This window comes from Balaenoptera borealis, assembly GCF_965194805.1.
Source record: "Balaenoptera borealis genome assembly, chromosome: 14".
Lineage (NCBI taxonomy): Eukaryota > Metazoa > Chordata > Mammalia > Artiodactyla > Balaenopteridae > Balaenoptera > Balaenoptera borealis.
The window spans coordinates 83,116,924-83,137,190 of NC_138875.1; the positions used below are offsets into that span (position 1 = coordinate 83,116,924).

Below are 20,267 nucleotides of genomic sequence, written 5' to 3' on the forward strand. Positions count from 1 at the left end.
CTTCTCAAGATGGTCACCAAAAATTGCCAGATCCTTAAGCCAATGACCATTTTCAGTCTCCATCCCACTTGATAGTCACTCTGACACTTTCTTCTCAAACCTTCCTCATGCTGCATTCTCCTGGTTGCTCTTAGACTTTTCAGCTGGCTTGCGCTCTTCTACCCAGCCTTTGAATCAGGGTTTCTCAGCCTTAGCACTACTGACATTTGAGGCCTGATGCTTCTTTGTGGTGGGGGCTGTCCTGCTCATGGGAGGACGTTGAGCCGCATCCCTCGCTTCTGCCCACTAGATGCCAGTAGCACCCTCCTTCCTGAATTGTGACATCCAGAATTGTCTCCAGACACTGCCCAACGTCCCCTGACCCTGGTTAAGAACCACTGCTTTAAATGATGGCAGTACTCTCCCCTGCACCCTCTCCCTAGGAACTTTCATTCACACTGCTGGCAGAAATTACTATGTATATATATGCCAGGGAGCCTCACAGAATTTGAACTTCATATATCCTACTACCTACTTGATTTCTGCCACTTAACATGTCCAAAATAGAATTCATGATCTTAGTGAGCATTGAACCTGTTGCTCCAAACCTTGATACCTCCTTTTCCCTTAAGCCCCATAACCAATCCATCACAGAGTCCTGCTACTTCTACCTCCTCAATTAGCTGTCTACTTTGGCCACTTCTCTCCATTGCTCCTGAATCACCATCTCTCAGATGCCACAACTGAACTTCCATTCTTGCCTCACTGCACCCCATTCTGCACATAGTAGCTGCAACTAAAGTTATCTTTCAAAAATTCAACTCTGGCAGCCCTCCCTGTTAAAATCCTTCAAATACTTTAAATGCCACAGTACTTTATATGGCCGTTTACATGGCTGTTTACATCTGGCATGAATCGGCACTCACCAGTTACTCTAGTTTCATTCACCCTGTGCCATTGTTTCCCCCTGGCTATCTGCCTGCTAACCACACTGGTCATCCTCCAGTTCCTTAAAACCACCACGCTCCCTCCATCACAGGGGCTTTTGCACATGCCACATATCCACTCAACTCCCCCCTACTACCTTATCCTTTCCAGTTCAGCTCAAACACCAGTTTCAGAGAAGACTTTCTGACCTCCTAGATTAGGTCAGTTCATACCTTAAATCCTCTCAAAGCACCTTAAACTTTTCCTTTATTGAACTTACCACAGGTTTTTAAAAATTATCATATATTTAGTCATGTGACTATTTGTTTAATGTCTATCTCCCTCCTAGTCTATAATCAAGTTTAGGAACCTTTCTTGTTTATTTTGCACACCATTGTATACCCCACATCTACAACACAAGGCCCTCAACAAATACCTGTGGGAGTTGCATGGTAGGTAGCAAGAATGAATAAATGAATGATCCCTGTTCTTGGCTCATCCTCACACATCAGAAGGTGAAGATGCCCTCTGGATGGGGCAGTTCTGACAGCAGCTGTTGAACCCTTGCTCCAGATGAAACACCCCAAATTAGCTGTGATATAGCCTGCGGTAGGCAGAATGATGGCCTGCCCTCGCCCCCAAAGATGTCCACGTCTTAATCCCAGGAGCCTGTGAATATGTTATATCACATGGCAAAAAGGAATTAAGGGGGCTTCCCTGGTGGCGCAGTGGTTGAGAGTCTGCCTGCCAATGCAGGGGACACGGGTTTGAGCCCTGGTCTGGGAGGATCCCACATGCCGCGGAGCAACTGGGCCCGTGAGCCACAACTACTGAGCCTGCGCGTCTGGAGCCTGTGCTCCGCAACAAGAGAGGCCGCGACAGTGAGAGGCCCGCGCACCGCGATGAAGAGTGGCCCCCGCTCACCACAACTAGAGAAAGCCCTCACACAGAAACGAAGACCCAACACAGCCATAAATAAATAAATAAATTTAAAAAAAAAAAAAAAAGGGAATTAAGGTAGCAAATGGAATAAAGTTGCTAATCAGTGACCTGGACTATCCAGGTGGGCCCAGTGGACTCACAAGGATCCTTAAATGTGAAAAGCAGAGACGAATCAGCATCAGAGTGAAGCAATGTGAAAAGGACTTGACCGGCCGTTGCTGGTTTTAAAGCTGGAAGGAAACCACAATCAAAGAATGCAGGTGATCCCAAGAAGATAGGAAAGGCAAGAAAGCAGATTCTTCCCTAGAGTCTCCGCAAAGGAACACAGCCTTGCCAACACCTTGATTTTAGCTCTGTGAGAAGATTTTGGACTTCTGAACTGTAAGCTAATTCGTGCTGTCTTAAGCCACTGAATTTGTGGTAATTTGTTATAGCTGCAATAGGAAACTAATACACTGGCTTTGATTTTAATTGGAGGCATAGTCTCAGTTGCCTCTGAAGAGTCTAGTGTTAACCAAGGTCAAGATCCAAAGGCTGGAATTGACCTAATGAGAGCATCTGTGTCTGTTCAATGTATAATATCATGTGCAAATAGCTCTTCATAATGCTTATTGTGCTATATTAAACTAAAAACCTACTAGTTTACTTTGGACTTTGAGAGCTGCCCTGAATTTGCCATTGACTTAAGGTAAATGTCATTTGCTACCCCCTCTTTTCCCTACCTACTCTTTGGCCTTTAAATCTTTCATGGCTGGATGATCAAGCCCTTCCCTGGTATATAACAGTCTTATAATGGAGAAAGTTTATGAATGGCCATACAACTTGGAATTAGTCCAAGTCCTATACAAATTGGGTAAGAAGATAAATTATTATAAAAATTTAAAAATAATATTCATATTCTCTTAAAAATAGAACTACCATACAATCCAGCAATTCCACTCCTGGGTATTTTTCAGAAAAAAAACAAAAACGCTAACTCAAAAAGATATCTGCACCCCTGTGTTCATTGCAGCATAATTTATAATAGCCAAGATATAGAAGCAACCTAAGTGTCCACCGATAGAGGAATGGATAAAGAAGATGTGGTGTGTGTACACAGTGGAATATCACTCAGCCACAAAAAAGAATAAAATCTTTGCCATTTGCAACAACATCAATGGACCTAGAAGGTATTATGTTCAGTGAAATAAGTCAGAGAAAGACAAATACAGTGTGATTTCACTTATATACGGAATCTAAAAAGCAGAACAAATGAACAAACGTAACAAAGCAGAAACAGACTCATAGATACAAAGAACAAACAGGTGGTTGCCAGAGGGGAGGGGTGTGGGGGGATGAGTGAAATAGGTGAGGGAGATTAAGAGGTACAAACTTCCAGTTATAAAATAAATGAGTCATCGGGATGAAATGTACAGCATGGGGAATACAGTCAACAATATTATAATAACTTTGTATGGTGACTTTGGTCTTTGAAAACTGCACTAAATTTGCTATTGACTTATTATGATCATTTTGTAATGTATAGAAATATCAAATCATTATGTTCTGTACCTAGAACTAACATAGTGTTGTAGGTCAATAATACTTCAATAAAAAATATGATAATAATATAGATATTTCCCCCATTTTGGTGCCCCTGAGAGCTGTGTATAACTTATTGAAAATCCACAATGGAAAAAAATATTGGTCATTTGAATATTAGAATATAGTAATACTCCTCTACAATAGTTTAATTTTGAAAATCCCCTTTCCCAAAGTAGAATACTACCATATTATTTATTTGTTTAAATAAGGTGAATTAAAATTGATTTCATTTTGGAATTTTGTGATACTACTTGAGGGATTTAAAAAACTTTCTTAGGCTGTCCCAAACCGGGGCTGAAGGTTTGCCAACCACTGGCTATGCACTAGGAATACAGAGATGAGTAAGACTCAGGCCTGCCCTTGATGAGCTCACAATCTACCTAGTGGAGTAACAAGCATATTTATTAAATTATTACGTGACATTAATAATGAATAAAACAAACAAAATGATTTGATTAGAATGAGAAGACTTCAAAAAGAGATGTATCACTTGAGCTGGGCTTTGAAGGGTGGGTAGGGGTTTGAACAGTGAAAAAAGGAATACTATCACCCCAGACTGTAGGAGCAATAGTATGAACAAAAGTAGAACACAAAAGCATTTGCTGAATGTTTCCACTAAGATCAGGAACTAAGCAAGCATGCCCACTCTCTCCGCTGTTAATGTTGTACTAGAGATTATGTGCTAATACAACTGAACAAAAGAGTCAGTTGGAGAGATTAAAGAAGAAATGAAACTATCTCTATATAAAAATGACATATAGCGTGTCTGGAAACCCTGAGAGAATCAATGATAAAACTAATGGAAACAATAAAATAATTCAGAAGGGTAATAGGATATAAAATTAACACCAAAAAAACAGTAGCCTTCATATACTCAAACAATAGGCAGTCAGAAAACATAATGGTAGAGGAAACTATTCACAATAGCAATATAAAAGGTTAATTACTTAGGAATAAACTTAAATGTGTAAATGTATATGAGAAACATTTTAAGACACTCCTGAGAAACACAAAAATAGACATGAACAAGTGGAAATATATTGCCTGTGTTTGGATAGAATGACTCAACATCATAAAGGTGTCACTTAACATCCCCAAGTTAACAGAAATATAAGGAAATCCCAATTAAAAAAATACCAATAGACTTTTTCTGGAGCTAGATAAGTTGATATTAAAGTTCAAGTAAAAAATACACATTCAGGCATAGCCAGGAAAAACTGACCAAATCTACAAAGGGATACTAACTCTACCAGACATTAAAACATACTCTGAAGGGCTAGAACTGGACCTCAGGGGAGGAAATGAGAAGATTTTATTAAATACCCTAGGGAAAGTCCCTGAATGCCATTCCAAGGAGTTTAGGTGAAATCCTATGGGAGAAGCAGAATGATCCAAGAGACAATAAAAGCAGGAGAGTGATGTATAACAATAACTAACATTTAATGAGCACTGACCATGTGCCAGCTCCATGTATTAGCCCAATTAATTTTCACAACAATTCAATTGGGTAGCATTATTATTATTCCCATTTTACTAACAGAAAGAAAACTGAAGCAAAGATAAGTAACTTATCCAAGTTACACAGCTAATAAGTGGCAAGACAGAGATTCCAACCCAGAAACTCTAGAGCCAGTGCTCTGGAGTCCTATACCTCACTGTAAATATAAGGTCTCAAAAGAATCTTCTGGTACACTGTGGAGGAAACCAGAGTGGAGGAGAATGGAGGCATGGAGGTCAATCGGAAGGCTCACCGTAGTTCAGATAGACGATGATAATGGTCTAAATTATTTACCCATAATGTAATTTCATTTTTGCAGGAGTTAAGGCAAATAATTCCCTTTAAAAATAGAACTTTCTTTTTAGAATTTAGAATTTAAGTGACATGATAGGAAATTTGAAGAAAAGAGTGCTGTAATGGTACTCATGGAGCTTACAGCTCTAAATGTCACCTTGCCTAGTGAGGAAATTGGCAATCTTAGTGAATTTCAGGGAAGTGAAGCAGCAGGAAAATGTGTTCCTGTTGCTGCCTGCGAAAAAGTAAGCACAATATGTGTGACCAAAAAACAGGACGAGGAAAATGTTTCTGTATAATGAAAAGACAGATTTCAGTTTTCACTTTATGGCCAAGCTAGTAATTCACGAGAAGAGAAAATTGCCATAAGTGCCAGGCATATAACAGGTATTCAATAAACACTGTGGCATCAAACTGAATAATAAGTGGAGTTTACTATCCAATTTTACTACCCTAAAAGTCTTCATACAGTGAAAGTAGTGACTTTTAGTAATATTATTTCTCCTTAGAGTTATTTCTAACTCTAAGAAATTCGTATTTCCAAACCAATAATAATAACAGCAAAACAAGCTTGAATAAAACATTAATATAAACATGTAAAACAGGGACTATCATTATTTGATACTTCTAATAAATTATGTTTATCTTCAGTTCAGTGGATTTCTTAAGGTTTAACACTATAGCATTTTGTGAAGTTTATCATCCATCTAGTAAAATGTTGGTGACATAATAATGTTCTTAACTGGGACACCACTATGAAGGAATTTGTGACGTTTGTTGTGATGAAATTTACATATGTACTACCATGAATAAAGGATTTCCCAACCAAACTTGAAAAATAAAATTAGAAGGACATGTATTTTAGAAAACAAAGTATATGACTTTAGCATATTATTTGTATTCAAAGATAAGTATGCTATAAGAAATCATAATTTATTCTTTAAAACAAGTGACTCAAATTTCTATTTGAATATACTTTGTTAGAATTACTCAATGAGCAATTTAACTATTTTGTATTGACATTCTGTAAATCAGCCTTTTCTCCATGTCAGACTGGTTTCACCTCTCCCCTATCAAAAAATAATAAAATTAATTTCCCAGATATTGGGGGTGGGCTGAGGCAGGGAGATTGCAAAGGGAGACGGATGATGAGAATTCTTGACTGAGATGCAGTTGTGTCTCAGTGCTTTTCTTTTACCTTCCTGAGGTATGAAGATCCTGGCACTTCCTCCGTGTCACTGACACTGCTTTCTGGTACTTCACCAATGTCTCCGTTTGCTCTTTCCGTTAAAGGGCTGCCACTGTTTTCCAATGAAGAGATGTTCGTGCAAGTCTCAGAATAAAGCCTTTTGGGTACTGCTTTTCTCGAGATATACTCTGCATCCTTGCTGGTTACATTTTTACCAGCCTCTGAATTTGAATCTATCAGCTCTGACCTGAGGTATTAATAGAGATTAAATGAATGAACTGTTTACTTTGAAAGATATATTTTTATATAACTAATGGATCAATATGGGATGACAATAACACTGGTTTAGGGAATACACTGAAATAACATTGAACTAATTGTTGAAAGTTAAGATTTACATACACGATTATTTAGAAATTCTCTTGACAGATTCAAATTTTTCAGTAAAGCAACCCAATGTGTATGAGACAATCTTGTGACACTGTAATAGGGCGAAGTTAGCAAAAAGTCAAATAAATTACAATATATCTGTATGATAAAATTTTACAGAGTCATTAAAAATCATGTTTCCAAGTTATTATCAGCAATACTGGAAAATGTTCACAATATAATATTTTGTGGGAAAAAACAGAATACAAAACTACATATGCTATATGACCCAATCTTGTTTTAAAATGCAACTGTATGCAAAATTAAAAGTCTGAAAGAAAACACAGTGTGCCAAACATTAACAGTGGCTATCACTAGATGGTAAAATTGTTGGTGTTTTTTAATTTATTCTTTGTACTTTCCTGCATTTTCCAAATTTCCCATAGTAAGTTTATGTTACTTTTACAGTGAAGCACCTTCCACCAAAAAAAAAGTTATTAAGAGACAAAAGGGGGAGCTCCCTGGTGGTCCAGTGGTTAGGATCCGGTGCTTTCACAGCCGTGGCCCAGGTTCAATCCCTGGTTGGGGAACTGAGATCCCTCAAGCCGCGCAGCGCAGCCAAAATTAAAAAAAAAAAAAAGAGAGAGAGAGAGACAAAAGGGGAAAAAAGAAAGAAAAGCAATGGCTGTTTCTCTCTCTAAGAAAGAGAGTTCTGGGTAGTGAATACAAACTTTCCTGTGAACCTTAACACTATATCACTCCTAAAAAACAACTACCGAAAATGGAAATGAGTTTTAGGTAACGACAAAGATAAACCAGGCAGTCCTGTTAAGTTGTGATCATAAGAGAAAAAGCAAATATCTAGTGAAAGATGGGTGATATTTCTCTGTTACAGTTAGGTCTTCCTGGAGCTTTCCTGATTCAGTTAAAATTTCTGATCTTCTAATGTTTTCATCCTCAATTGTTTCCTAAATGAATGCCATTGAATTATTTCAGAATAAGACTGCAATGGCTTTATCCCAACCAATAAAGACGTTAAAACATGGCCTTACCTTTTTCGTTTTTGTGAAAGATACAGTGATTGTGGAGAAGACTCTCTACTTGGCTCATCAGCTAATGTAGCCAAAATAAAGTTGGCTTCCAATAACATATCGTCAATACTTAAAGCCATGGGTCTAAAAAAGGCAAAGTCAGAGCAAACATCACACTCATCACACTCACACTCATTTTCTGATGGACATTGGGAAAACATTAAAAAATGATTCTTAATTTTGGAGTAAAAAGAAACAGTAAAAGTCTTGTCTTTTCACAAATTGAGACAGTCCTAAGAACTAAAAGGGTCCTTAGAAATCATCACATCCAATTTCATAAAACACATTCATCCTAGCCCAATCTCTCTGAAATTTTAGTTCTGAAATTATCATATAAAGTACCATAGTTTCATAGAGATTTAACTTGTTTAAGCCATGTATAATTTTCTAATTCGGCAATTTATTCAGTATGTCAAGTTTATAAATGTTTTTACTCTTCAGAATAATATATCTTTCTAAATCAAGTTACCAATAAAAAGAACTCTAGGTTATGACATCTTTCAAAATTTTAGTTTGATAAGTGTTGCTAGTAAAGTTAAGGAATTCCTGAGGTGTGAATTAATTTCAAAGTGAACCAAAGGGTTTTATTATTAATGTATAACAAAAGAAAAAGAAACAAACTCAGAAATTTCCCAAGGACCTACTTCCCAGGAAAATCAAAATGAATGGCTATAGGAGCATGTGTAGCTTCTGAAAATGTCAGCATTCCCTGAAAGGAAAAAAAGGGGAAAAATGTGAAATCTTTATTAAAATTTGCCATTGATAATTCTATTTGGACACAAATTTTGGCTTACCTTCAGTTCTTTGAAGCAAAATGTTATTTCAGTGTCGACTCCAATTTGGAAGAAGTCAAACTCATCTGGCCCAACAAACATCTCACTGTATACAGAATTGGTCAAATCTGCTCAATGTTATAGGAAAGTAAAGAATAAAATTAGTTCCAGAGGTATTTGTTAAATTTTGATAAGAAAATGTAAGCATAAGTGATAAGTTAAAAATAGCCACAAGGGCTTCCCTGGTGGCGCAGTGGTTGAGAATCTGCCTGCCAATGCAGGGCACACGGGTTCGAGCCCTGGTCTGGGAAGATCCCACATGCCGCGGAGCAAGTAGGCCCGTGAGCCACAATTACTGAGCCTGCGCGTCTGGAGCCTGTGCTCCGCAACAAGAGAGGCCGCGACAGTGAGAGGCCCGCGCACCGCGATGAAGAGTGGCCCCCACTCGCCACAACTAGAGAAAGCCCTCGCACAGAAACGAAGACCCAACACAGCAAAAATAAATAAATAAATAAAATTAAGAAGTGTTGTAAGAAAGGTTTAATTAAAAAAAGAAAAAAAAATTCTGATTCCTAGGCAACATTCTAGACCAATTAAAAATAATAATAATAATAATATTTCATTCATTAAGAAATATTCACATTTTCTGCCCTATATATTTGCCATCTGGAATATCTTACATTTCTAACTTAAAGTTACTTTTCCTTTTTATGTGGTCAAAGATCATCTCAACTGGATTGCTGACCTCTTAATTTTTCTTTATGCTAAATACAAAGGATGAGAAATAGACCTTAAAATTTTAACTGAAAAAATATTTTTCTCAGTAACCATTCTAATTTTATTTTTTTAATAAATTTATTTATTTGTTTATTTATTTATTTTTGGCTGCGTTGGGTCTTCATTGCTGCGTGTGGGCTTTCTCTAGTTGCGGCGAGCAGGGGCTGCTCTTCCTCACGGTGCACAGGTTTCTCATTGCAGTGGCTTCTCTTTGTTGCAGAGCACAGGCTCTAGGCACGCGGGCTTCAGTAGTTGTGGCTCGTGGGTTAGTTCCTCTGCGGCACGTGGGCTCTTCCCGGACCAGGGCTCGAACCCATGTCCCCTGTATTGGCAGGTGGGTTCTTAAACACTGTGCAACCAGGGAAGTCCCATTCTCCTAATTTTAAAACAATCTGAATTTCAAAGCCAAGTATTTTAATTACTGATTGTGACAAATTTCTCAGGTCTCTTAAAAATTTTAATGATCTTTCTACATTTTACTGCCTTTTAGACAAGAAAGAGTATTATGTCACTAATATTTGCTGTATAACCGTACAGTAATCAGGAAAGCCAGGAAGTAATATTCCATCAAAGCACAGTGACAGATATAATCCTTACCCATTGATTCCTCATTAGAACTCTTAATGCAAACGTTCAGTGGAGTAACAGCAAGAGTAACTTCCTCTTGACTCGATGTAAAAAGAACAATTGCCTCAGCAAGCACTCTATAAAATGTAAGGAACAGTAGTACATTATTTGAAGAACAAACAGAAAGAAATTATCATATTAAATGGGACTCATCTTTAACCTGGAAATAAATAGGTTAATTGTCCTGGATTTAGAAAAATCTACCCAAAAGACCTATCTTCATTCTTCTATATGAGCTGCTATATTTTTAGTATATCTTAAAATTACAATATTAGGAATCCCCTGGCAGTCCAGTGGTTAGGACCCGGCGCTTTCACTGCTGGGGGCTGGGATCAATTCTTGGTCGGGGAACTAAGATCCTGAAAGCCGCTTGGCTGCGGCCAAAAAAAAAGAATTACAACATCATTTGAAGGCCAAGAGAATAGCAAAATATATTCTAAGTAAAACATGTGAAAACTGCAGAATAAACCAAACACTAGAATAAAATATCTTTAATTCTATGCTTTCACATACCCAATACATTTTTTAACAAAAATGACCTGGGATCATACTCCTAAGGGAGATACTAGAAAATGGAGATGTTCAAACAGAACTGGGGTGAACTATGCTGGAGACGTAGTCGAGGGGTAGAGGTTTACAAGCAGTCTGCTGCCTGTATTCTCTTTCCCTTTGTCACTTGTCCTAGATTATTAACTATTTCTTTCAAGGTTGTCCTGACATCCCAAATGCCCTTTCATCCTGGGCTCCCTTTTTTAAAACACCTTTATTGAGATATAATTCACGTTCTACACAATTCACAGATTTAAAATTGTTTGATTTGCATTTCCCTAACAACAAATGGTGTTGATCATCTTTTCATGTGCTTGTTGGCCATTTGCATACGTTCTTTGGAAAAATGTCCATTCAAATCCTTTGCCCATTTTTTAGTTAGGTTATTTATTATCTTTTTATTATTGCATTAAAAGTTCTGGCCTATTTTTTGTTTGTTTTGTTTTGTTCTTCATTGCTGCGCACAGGCTTTCTCTAGTTGCGGTGAGCCGGGGCTACTCTTTGTTGTGGTGCGCGGGCTTCTCATTGTGGTGGCTTCTCTTGTTGTGAAGCACGGGCTCTAGGCACGTGGGCTTCAGTAGCTGTGGCACGTGAGCTCAGTAGTTGTGGCTCACGGGCTCTAGAACGCAGGCTCAGTAGCTGTGGCACAGGGGCTTAGCTGCCCCACAGCATGTGGGATCTTCCCGGACCAGGGCTTAAACCCGTGTCCCCTGAATTGGCAGGCGGATTCTTAACCGCTGCGCCACCAGGGAAGCCCTGGCCTATTTTTTAAATTGAGGTGAGGTCAGATAAAAATGAGATTCTTAGAATTTCTGTAATGTTAGTGTTAACCTGCCACTAGACATTAGATTAGCAGAGTTTCTCGATGCCAAAATGTCAGGAACACCTACCAAATTAATCTGGAAACTTTTCCAGTGTTAAGGGAGAGGTGTTGTACAAGATACTAAACAACCTGATACCAAAAATGACAACATGAATGTGCAATTCAAAAAGGAAGAAAAATACAAATTGCTAATAAATATATGAAAAGATGCTCAAACTCCCTAGTAATAAAATAAACACCAAAAAAATGACTTTTTTTTAATATATATATTAAAAAAAAGACTATGTCTTCCATAATAGGAGTTTCCTTCTCTCTTTCCCTCTCTCTCTCTCCCTCTGGTTACCAGGTGCCATGTTGTGAGGACAATCGGCCAGCCTGCATGGTGAGGAACTGAGGCCTACCAGCAACCACATGGGTGAGCTTAGAAGCTGACTTTCTGAGGCCTCCCACAGCCATGTCAGTGAGCTTGGGAGTGAATTTCTCCAAGTTCAGCCTTCAGATGAGACCACAGCCCTGGCTGACGGCTTGACTTCAACCTCATGAGAAACCTTGAGCCAAAAGCACCCAGCTAAGCCACACTTATTATTTTGAAGTAATAAACAACTGGGTTTTTTTAAAGCTTTAAGTTATGGGGAAATTTGCTTCACAGAAATAGGTAACTAATACACTATCTTATGCACCACTAGCAGCAGTGTTTGTGATGGCAAAAAGTCGGAAACAACCAACTTTTTCACTAATAGGGTAATGGGTAACTAAATTATGGTTCACTCATACAATTAAAAATTATGCAATCATTAAAAAGAATAAAATTGATTTAACTAAACTGACATAGACACTAAAAAAGGAAGTTGCCAAACAGTAAGGATAGTAGGACATTTTCTTTTAAAAAACTATGTATGTGTCTAGTAGGTGATATAAATTTGAGAGAGAAGGAGAAAAAGAGAGAAAGAAAGATATCCATAGCTATAGGGAAAAAGAAAGTTATAGAAAGACTGGCTATAAATAGAAGATGATATAGAAGGATATACACCACATTGTTAATAGATGTTAAACCCCTGCCAAGTGGGATATATGCGGCAAGTAGAGGAGAAAGACTTCCATTTTTCATCTCTGCACTCTTCTATAAATTTTAGATGTATTGCAAGGAGCATGTATTTCTTTTGTAATTTAAAAAACAATAAGGATAAAATATCTTTTGGCTTACAAAGTAATTAATGTTTAAGCTACAGCTTAACTGAAAAATTGAGTACCTTTCACTGACAAATATGTCCCACTCATTCTCTAGAAAAAACAAACAAACAAACACTTAGGGATAAAATCAGTTCATGTAAAAAGTGTTAAAATTTCCTCATGCTGTGTGTGTTAAGACTCAGATAGAAGGCACCATATAAATGCAAAGTATTATTAGATAATATATTTTTCTCTTAATACCACTTGATGTAGAAAGCCACTGATGGGATACTTCTAGAACATTTTGGCCACTAAATTATTATTTCTACCATTAGGCAGTTATTATCTACTTTTATCTTTCTCAAGGTTTCCTCTTGATCCTGTAAGGTGATTTCTACAAGTCCAGTCAGTGTTAGCTTAAAAAAATGTTAACTGATTTAAAAGCTCTAGGCTATTAATTCTTCACTCTGTGACCATAATCTATTCAGAAAAATAAAAATAAACAACAGAGAACTCATTACCTTGGCTGAATCACTAGTGTGTTAGAACACATATTCTTTTCAAAAATAACTTGCAAAGGCTGACTTTCTTGAAAACACACATTATGAATCCTTTTAATACCTTAAAAAAATAAAGCAACCAGTTAATAATTTTAAGTGCAAAATTAAGAGATTTTTAAGTCTTTAAGTTTCAGAGCCAGATTAAAATAATAAAATTAAAGTAATATTTAATATCTGACAGGTGCACAAAGCTCACAAGAAGCACTATCCCTTAATGAATGTGTTTATCGCTCCCTAGTGGACACCATGTAACATGTCACACCCTCCAACCAATTAGGCAGTAGAGTTCCCACATTCTTTTGAAATACAGGTAATTTCTTAAATTGTGTGTAAAATAGTAATTGCCCAAAACAGATCATACATCTATGATTCTTTTTCAGTATTTTTCATCCAAACTGATATTTTTGGATGGGAACTTTAAAAGTAAAACCTGAGCATCCAGTCTGTGAATTCTTTCCCTCTGAGAGGAGAAGAGGACTGTGGAGCAATTATGGCTACGGCCCAATGTACCAGCAACTGCAGGATATGTTGTACATACATTACCTCTGATCCTCACACTATGCCTATGGGATAGGTACTTGATCTCAGAAGAGGAAACTATAGCTCTAGCTCTGTTAAATGACTTCAAGGCTATGCTGTTTTAACAAGTATAGCTAGAATTTGAATCTAAGTTTGTTTTATCTCTTTTTTTTTTCTGAATCTGAGTTTGAATATGGAGCCCGTGTAATAAAATCCAGGTGGGCTATAACTTTCGACAGCATAATAATGTTACAATGAGAATCAAAAGGATTCACCATAAACAACATTTCTCAACTTATTTTTTAACTGAATTAATAACAACAGCAATATTTATTATTTTCATAAATATTTACTGAGCACTTACTGTGTACAAGGCTGATCAGTTGTTCTTTTTTTTGTTTTGTTGTGGTTTTTTTTTTTTTTTTTTGACCATGCAGTGAGGCATGTGTGACCTTCCTGACCAGGGATCGAACCTGTGCCCCCTGCATTCGGAGCGCGGAGTCTTAACCACTGGACTGCCAAGGAAGTCCCTGACCACTTAGTTTTTTGTTTTTTGTTTTTTTTAATTAATTAATTAATTTTTTGGCTGTGTTGGGTCTTTGTTGCTGCGTGCAGTCTTTCTCTAGTTGCGGCGAGTAGGGGCTACTCTTCATTGTGGTGCGCGGGCTTCTCGTTGCGGTGGCTTCTCTTGTTGAATTGGAGCATGGGCTCTAGGTGTGCAGGCTTCAGTAGTTGTGGCACGCGGGCTCAGTAGTTGTGGCTCATGGACTTCGTTGCTCCGCGGCATGTGGGATCTTCCCGGACCAGGGCTCTAACCTGTGTCCCCTGCATTGGCAGGCGGATTCTTAACCACTGCGCCACCAAGGCATTCCTGATCAGTTAGTTTTTAATGGATTAAAAACCACAAATTTTAATCAGAAATTTAGTGGCCCAAAATAACAAACGTTTGTTATTTCTAACAATTCAGCTGAGTGGCTCCTCTGGTTTGGGTTGGCTTAGCTGTGTCTGGATCATTTTGAATGGCCTCACATTCATACCTTGGGCCTCACAGTTGGGACAACAGAGACAGCCGGGATGGCTGGGGCCTCTCACCACATGGTCTCCAATCTTCCAGGAGTCTGTGCTGGGCTGTGCTTATTCTCATGCTGATGGAAATGTTCTTAGTTTAACAGTGGAAGCTGACAGGCTTCTTGAGGCCTAGGCTTGGAACTCACACAACATCACTTCTAGTGCATTCTATTGATATCAAAGCAACTCCAAGGCCAGCTGAGATTCAAAGTAGGGAAACACACAGGGACGAATTTTGGAGCTGTGGACTAGCAAAGAACAACTCAGACAAAAATTTCTGACCTCACAGAGCTTACATTCTAGCGAAGGGAGGCCAACAATAAGAAAATCAAAAGTAGTACTTCCCTGGTGGTCCAGTTGTTAAGACTCCGTGCTTCCACTGCAGAGGGCACAGGTTTGCTCCCTGGTCGGGGAACTAAGATCCTGCATGCCGTGCGGTGTGGCCAAAAAAAGAAAAAGTAAAATAATTGGTCTGTCACATAGTGATAAGTAGCACAAGAAAAAAGGAAAGCTGAAAGGGGGCTGGGGAGTGCCGGTGGTGGTGGGCAGCAATTTCAAATAAGGAGGTCAAGGAAGACCTCATGGAAAAGATGCCATTTGAGCAAGACTGAAGGAGGTTTTTGAAAGAGCAAGCCATGTGCTATCTGGAGAAGGAGATTGCTAGGCAGAGAGAACAGGGGCCCAGCCTGGGACTCCCGGATCATGTGGGGCCTTACTGGCCATTGTAAGATCTTCGGCTTTTACCTTGGCTAAAATGGTGAGCTTTTTGAGAATTTTAAGCACTGGAGTGACATAATCTGACCTATTTTAAAGGGATTACTGTGGCTGCTATTTTGGGAAGACAAAAAGCTCAAAAGTTGGCATATCTTACCTATTTTAAAAAATATTTTCAAGTTACTTTTAGATGGATAGGTAATAGAAGGTAATAGATGTACATGGTATAAAATTCAAAAGATACCAAAGAATAGACAGTGAAAATAAGTCACCCTCCACCTCTGACTCCTGCCACCCCAGTACCCTCCTCAGAGGTAACTACGGTTACCAGTTTCTTAGGTATTCTTTAGAAATAGCCCATGCATATACAAGCACAATCATATCTCTATAACAAATACCTGACTTGGGTGAAAGTTCTATTGGCATTGCCGAGGATGTCCAAGCTGAGAAATGCCTTATTTCTTTGTTATCCCTGGTGCTTTCATTCCTGCTACTTGCCTCCTTCCCCTTTTTCCTTAACACACTAAACACTTTCAGTCTATACCTTTGACCACACTGCTCCCTCATCATAGAATGCCTTCCCATTTCTGACTATTAGAAATTTAGCCCAGGACCAGATGGCTTCACAGGCAAATTCTATCAAACATTTAGAGAAGAGCTAACACCTATCCTTCTCAAACTCTTCCAAAATATAGCAGAGGGAGGAACACTCCCAAACTCATTCTACGAGGCCACCATCACCCCGATACCAAAACCAGACAAAGGTGTCACAAGGAAAGAAAACTACAGGCCAATATCACTGATGAACATAGACACAAAAATCCTCAACAAAATACTAGCAAACAGAATCCAACAGCACATTAAAAGGATCATACACCATGATCAAGTGGGGTTTATCCCAGGAATGCAAGGATTCTTCAATATATGCAAATAAATCAATGTGATACACCATATTAACAAATTGAAGGAGAAAAACCATATGATCATCTCAATAGATGCAGAAAAAGCTTTCGACAAAATTCAACACCCATTTATGATAAAAACCCTCCAGAAAGTAGGCATAGAAGGAACTTACCTCAACATAATAAAGGCCATATATGACAAACCCACAGCCAACATCGTTCTCAGTGGTGAAAAACGGAAACCATTTCCACTAAGATCAGGAACAAGACAAGGTTGCCCACTCTCACCACTATCATTCAACATAGTTTTGGAAGTTTTAGCCACAGCAATCGGAGAAGAAAAAAGAAATAAAAGGAATCCAAATCAGAAAAGAAGAAGTAAAGCTGTCACTGTTTGCAGATGACATGATACTATAGAGAGAGAATCCTAAAGATGCTACCAGAAAACTACTAGAGCTAATCAATGAATTTGGTAAAGCAGCAGGATAGAAAATTAATGCACAGAAATCTCTTGCATTCCTATACACTAATGATGAAAAACCTGAAAGAGAAATTAAGGAAACACTCCCATTTACCATTGCAACAAAAAGAATAAAATACCTAGGAATAAACCTACCTAAGGAGACAAAAGACCTGTATGCAGAAAACTATAAGACACTGATGAGGGGGCTTCCCTGGTGGCGCAGTGGTTGAGAATCTGCCTGCCAATGCAGGGGACATGGGTTCGAGCCCTGGTCTGCGAAGATCCCACATGCCGCGGAGCGACTAGGCCCGTGAGCCACAACTACTGAGCCTGCGTGTCTGGAGCTTGTGCTCCGCAACAAGAGAGGCTGCAACAGTGAGAGGCCCACGCACCATGATGAAGAGTGGCCCCCGCTCGCCGCAACTAGAGAAAGCCCTCACACAGAAACGAAGACCCAACACAGCCATAAATAAATAAATAAATAAAAGAAAAAAAAAAGACACTGATGAAAGAAATTACAGATGATACAAACAGATGGAGAGATATACCATGTTCTTGGATTGGAAGAATCAACATTGTGGAGATGACTATACTACCCAAAGCAATCTACAGATTCAATGCAATCCCTATCAAATTACCAATGGCATTTTTCACAGAACTAGAACAAAAAATTTCACAATTTGTATGGAAACACAAAAGACCCCGAATAGCCAAGCAATCTTAAGAAATAAAAACAGAGCTAGAGGAATCAGGCTCCTTGACTTCAGACTATACTACAAAGCTATAGTAATCAAGACAGTATGGTACTGGCACAAAAACAGAAATATAGATCAGTGGAACAGGATAGAAAGCCCAGAGATAAACCCATGCACATATGGTCACCTTATTTTTGATTTGGAGGCAAACATATACAATAGAGAAAAGACAGCCTCTTCAATAAGTGGTGCTGGGAAAACTGGACAGCTACACGTAAAAGAATGAAATTAGAACGCTCCCTAACACCATATACAAAAATAAACTCAAAATGGATTAAAGACCTAAATGTAAGGCCAGACACTATAAAACTCTTAGAGGAAAACATAGGCAGAACACTCTATGACATAAATCACAGCAAGATCCTTTTTGACCCACCTCCTAGAGAAATGGAAATAAAAACAAAAATAAACAAATGGGACCTAATGAAACTTAAAAGCTTTTGCACAGCAAAGGAAACCATAAACAAGACGAAATGACAACCCTCAGAATGGGCGAAAATATTTGCAAATGAAGAAAATATTTGCAAACGACAAAGGATTAATCTCCAAAATTTACAAGCAGCTCATGCAGCTCAATATCAAAAAAACAAACAACCCAATCCAAAAATGGGCAGAAGACCTAAATAGACATTTCTCCAAAGAAGATATACAGATAGCCAACAAACATGTGAAAGAATGCTCAACATCACTAATCATTAGAGAAATGCAAATCAAAACTACAATGAGGTATCACCTCACACCGGTCAGAATGGCCATCATCAAAAAATCTACAAACAATAAATGCTGGAGAGGGTGTGGAGTAAAGGGAACCCTCTTGCACTGTTGGTGGGAATGTAAATAGATACAGCCACTATGGAGAACAGTATGGAGGTTCCTTAAAAAACTAAAACTAGAACAACCATATGACCCAGCAATCCCACTACTGGGCATAAACCCTGAAACAACCATAATTCAAAAAGAATTATGTACCACAGTGTTCATTGCAGCACTCTTTACAATAGCCAGGACATGGGACCAACCTAAATGTCCATCTACAGATGAATGGATAAAGAAGATGTGGCACATATATACAATGGCATATTACTCAGTCATAAAAAGAAACGAAATTGACTTATTTGTAGTGAGGTGGATGGACCTAGAGTCTGTCATACAGAGTGAAGTAAGTTAGAGAAAAACAAATACCGTATGCTAACACATATACATGGAATCTAAAAAAAATGGTTATGAAGAACCTAGGGGCAGGGCAGGAATAAAGACGTAGATGTAGATAATGGACTTGAGGACACAGGGAGGGGGAAGGGTAAGCTGGGATGAAGTGAGAGAATGGCATGGACTTATATATACTACCAATTATAAAATAGATAGCTACTGGGAAGCAGCCGCATAGCACAGAGAGATCATCTCGGTGCTTTGTGACCACCTAGAGGGGTGGGATAGGGAGGGGGGAGGGAGACGCAAGAGGGAGGAGATATGGGGATATATGTATACGTACAGCTGATCCACTTTGTTATAAAGTAGAAACTAACACACAATTGTAAAGCAGTTATACTCCAATAAAGATGTCTAAAAAAAAAAAAAGAAAAGAAATTTACCAACATGTGATGCTACCACCCAGATAGCCCTTCCTCTTCACCTTTCTCTCCTTTGAATCTCTTGCCCCAAGTACATCCCTTGTGCTCTTTTTAAAGCAACTTGGCTTGGTGTACCTCTTCATTGTGGTTTTTCTAGTCTTCCAGTTTAATAATAATTTTCCTTGATAGAATGCAAACAGGATAAAAATTTAGAAGTCCTGTTTCCTCTGTGTCATTTATTGATTTTATCTAGTGCTGCACAAAGTACTGGACTATAAGAGACAAGGAATTTTCACCAGAATTTCTTCCTTCATTGAGAAAGTCTCACTATTGAAACAAAAACAAAACAGCGGAACTAAAGAGAATGCCTAGTAATGTGGTTGACTTAAATTCTGACACAAGCTCCTTATCTTCTCACAGACCAGTAACAGACAATTTGAGGTCCAGCAGCCAGTCCATGGACCGCTTGAGGAGCACTGCCTTATACCATCAGCTGCCAGCCATGGCATATATGATGCTATGATAGAATTCTGCTTGCTGTTTCATAGCTCAATTTGCAACTTCCCTCAGTGGCTCCAGAGAACTCTTTCAAACGTAAAGAGGTACAGCTAAGGAACAAGCATTATTTTGGAGATGTTCCATTTGTGGGGTTTGGAATTTCAGAGGTTAATGATACTTATAAGTTGGCAAATGTTTCCCAATCCCTTTAAGTTCACTGTTATGCAAGTTTAAAGTCATTAGCGTATCTGTAGAATGCCCTTTTACAAAACCTTAAAACCGTGAAGTGGAAATTCTGCCCTCTTGACGCCATGTCATTAATATACATGTATGAATCAGGGTTTTATTTTCACTCAATAGCCAGTGCACCCCTCGTATGGAAGCCCCTCTCTGTCGGAGATCTGTCTTCTTGAGCAGGACAGAACTTATTAGCAGGTGCTTTGGATCAGAGCATGTTCTTCAGGGACAATTCACTGACTCATTTTTAGCCACTCTGGGGCCAGTGCCAATGAAAATACAGAGAATTGATAGAATTATTATTAGGCAGGTAAATATTTCATATGAACCTTGGTTCTTGATGACATAAATCATCTTTTTTTTTTCTATTAGCAGATGCTAAATAACC

The 20,267-nt window shown here is 38.4% G+C and overlaps 1 protein-coding gene across 1 annotated transcript in view; it reads right to left on the reverse strand.

The window, feature by feature from the left end:
- Positions 1–20,267, reverse strand: part of RAD9B (RAD9 checkpoint clamp component B) — a 33,116-nt gene that overhangs the window by 5,660 nt on the left and 7,189 nt on the right. The window contains exons 5-10 of the mRNA XM_082355962.1: positions 13,114–13,213; positions 10,021–10,127; positions 8,668–8,774; positions 8,518–8,582; positions 7,835–7,957; positions 6,423–6,660 (exon numbers count right to left, since the gene is read on the reverse strand). Of these exons, the coding sequence (XP_082212088.1) occupies positions 6,423–6,660; positions 7,835–7,957; positions 8,518–8,582; positions 8,668–8,774; positions 10,021–10,127; positions 13,114–13,213 (740 nt within the window). The remainder of the gene's footprint in view (positions 1–6,422; positions 6,661–7,834; positions 7,958–8,517; positions 8,583–8,667; positions 8,775–10,020; positions 10,128–13,113; positions 13,214–20,267) is intronic.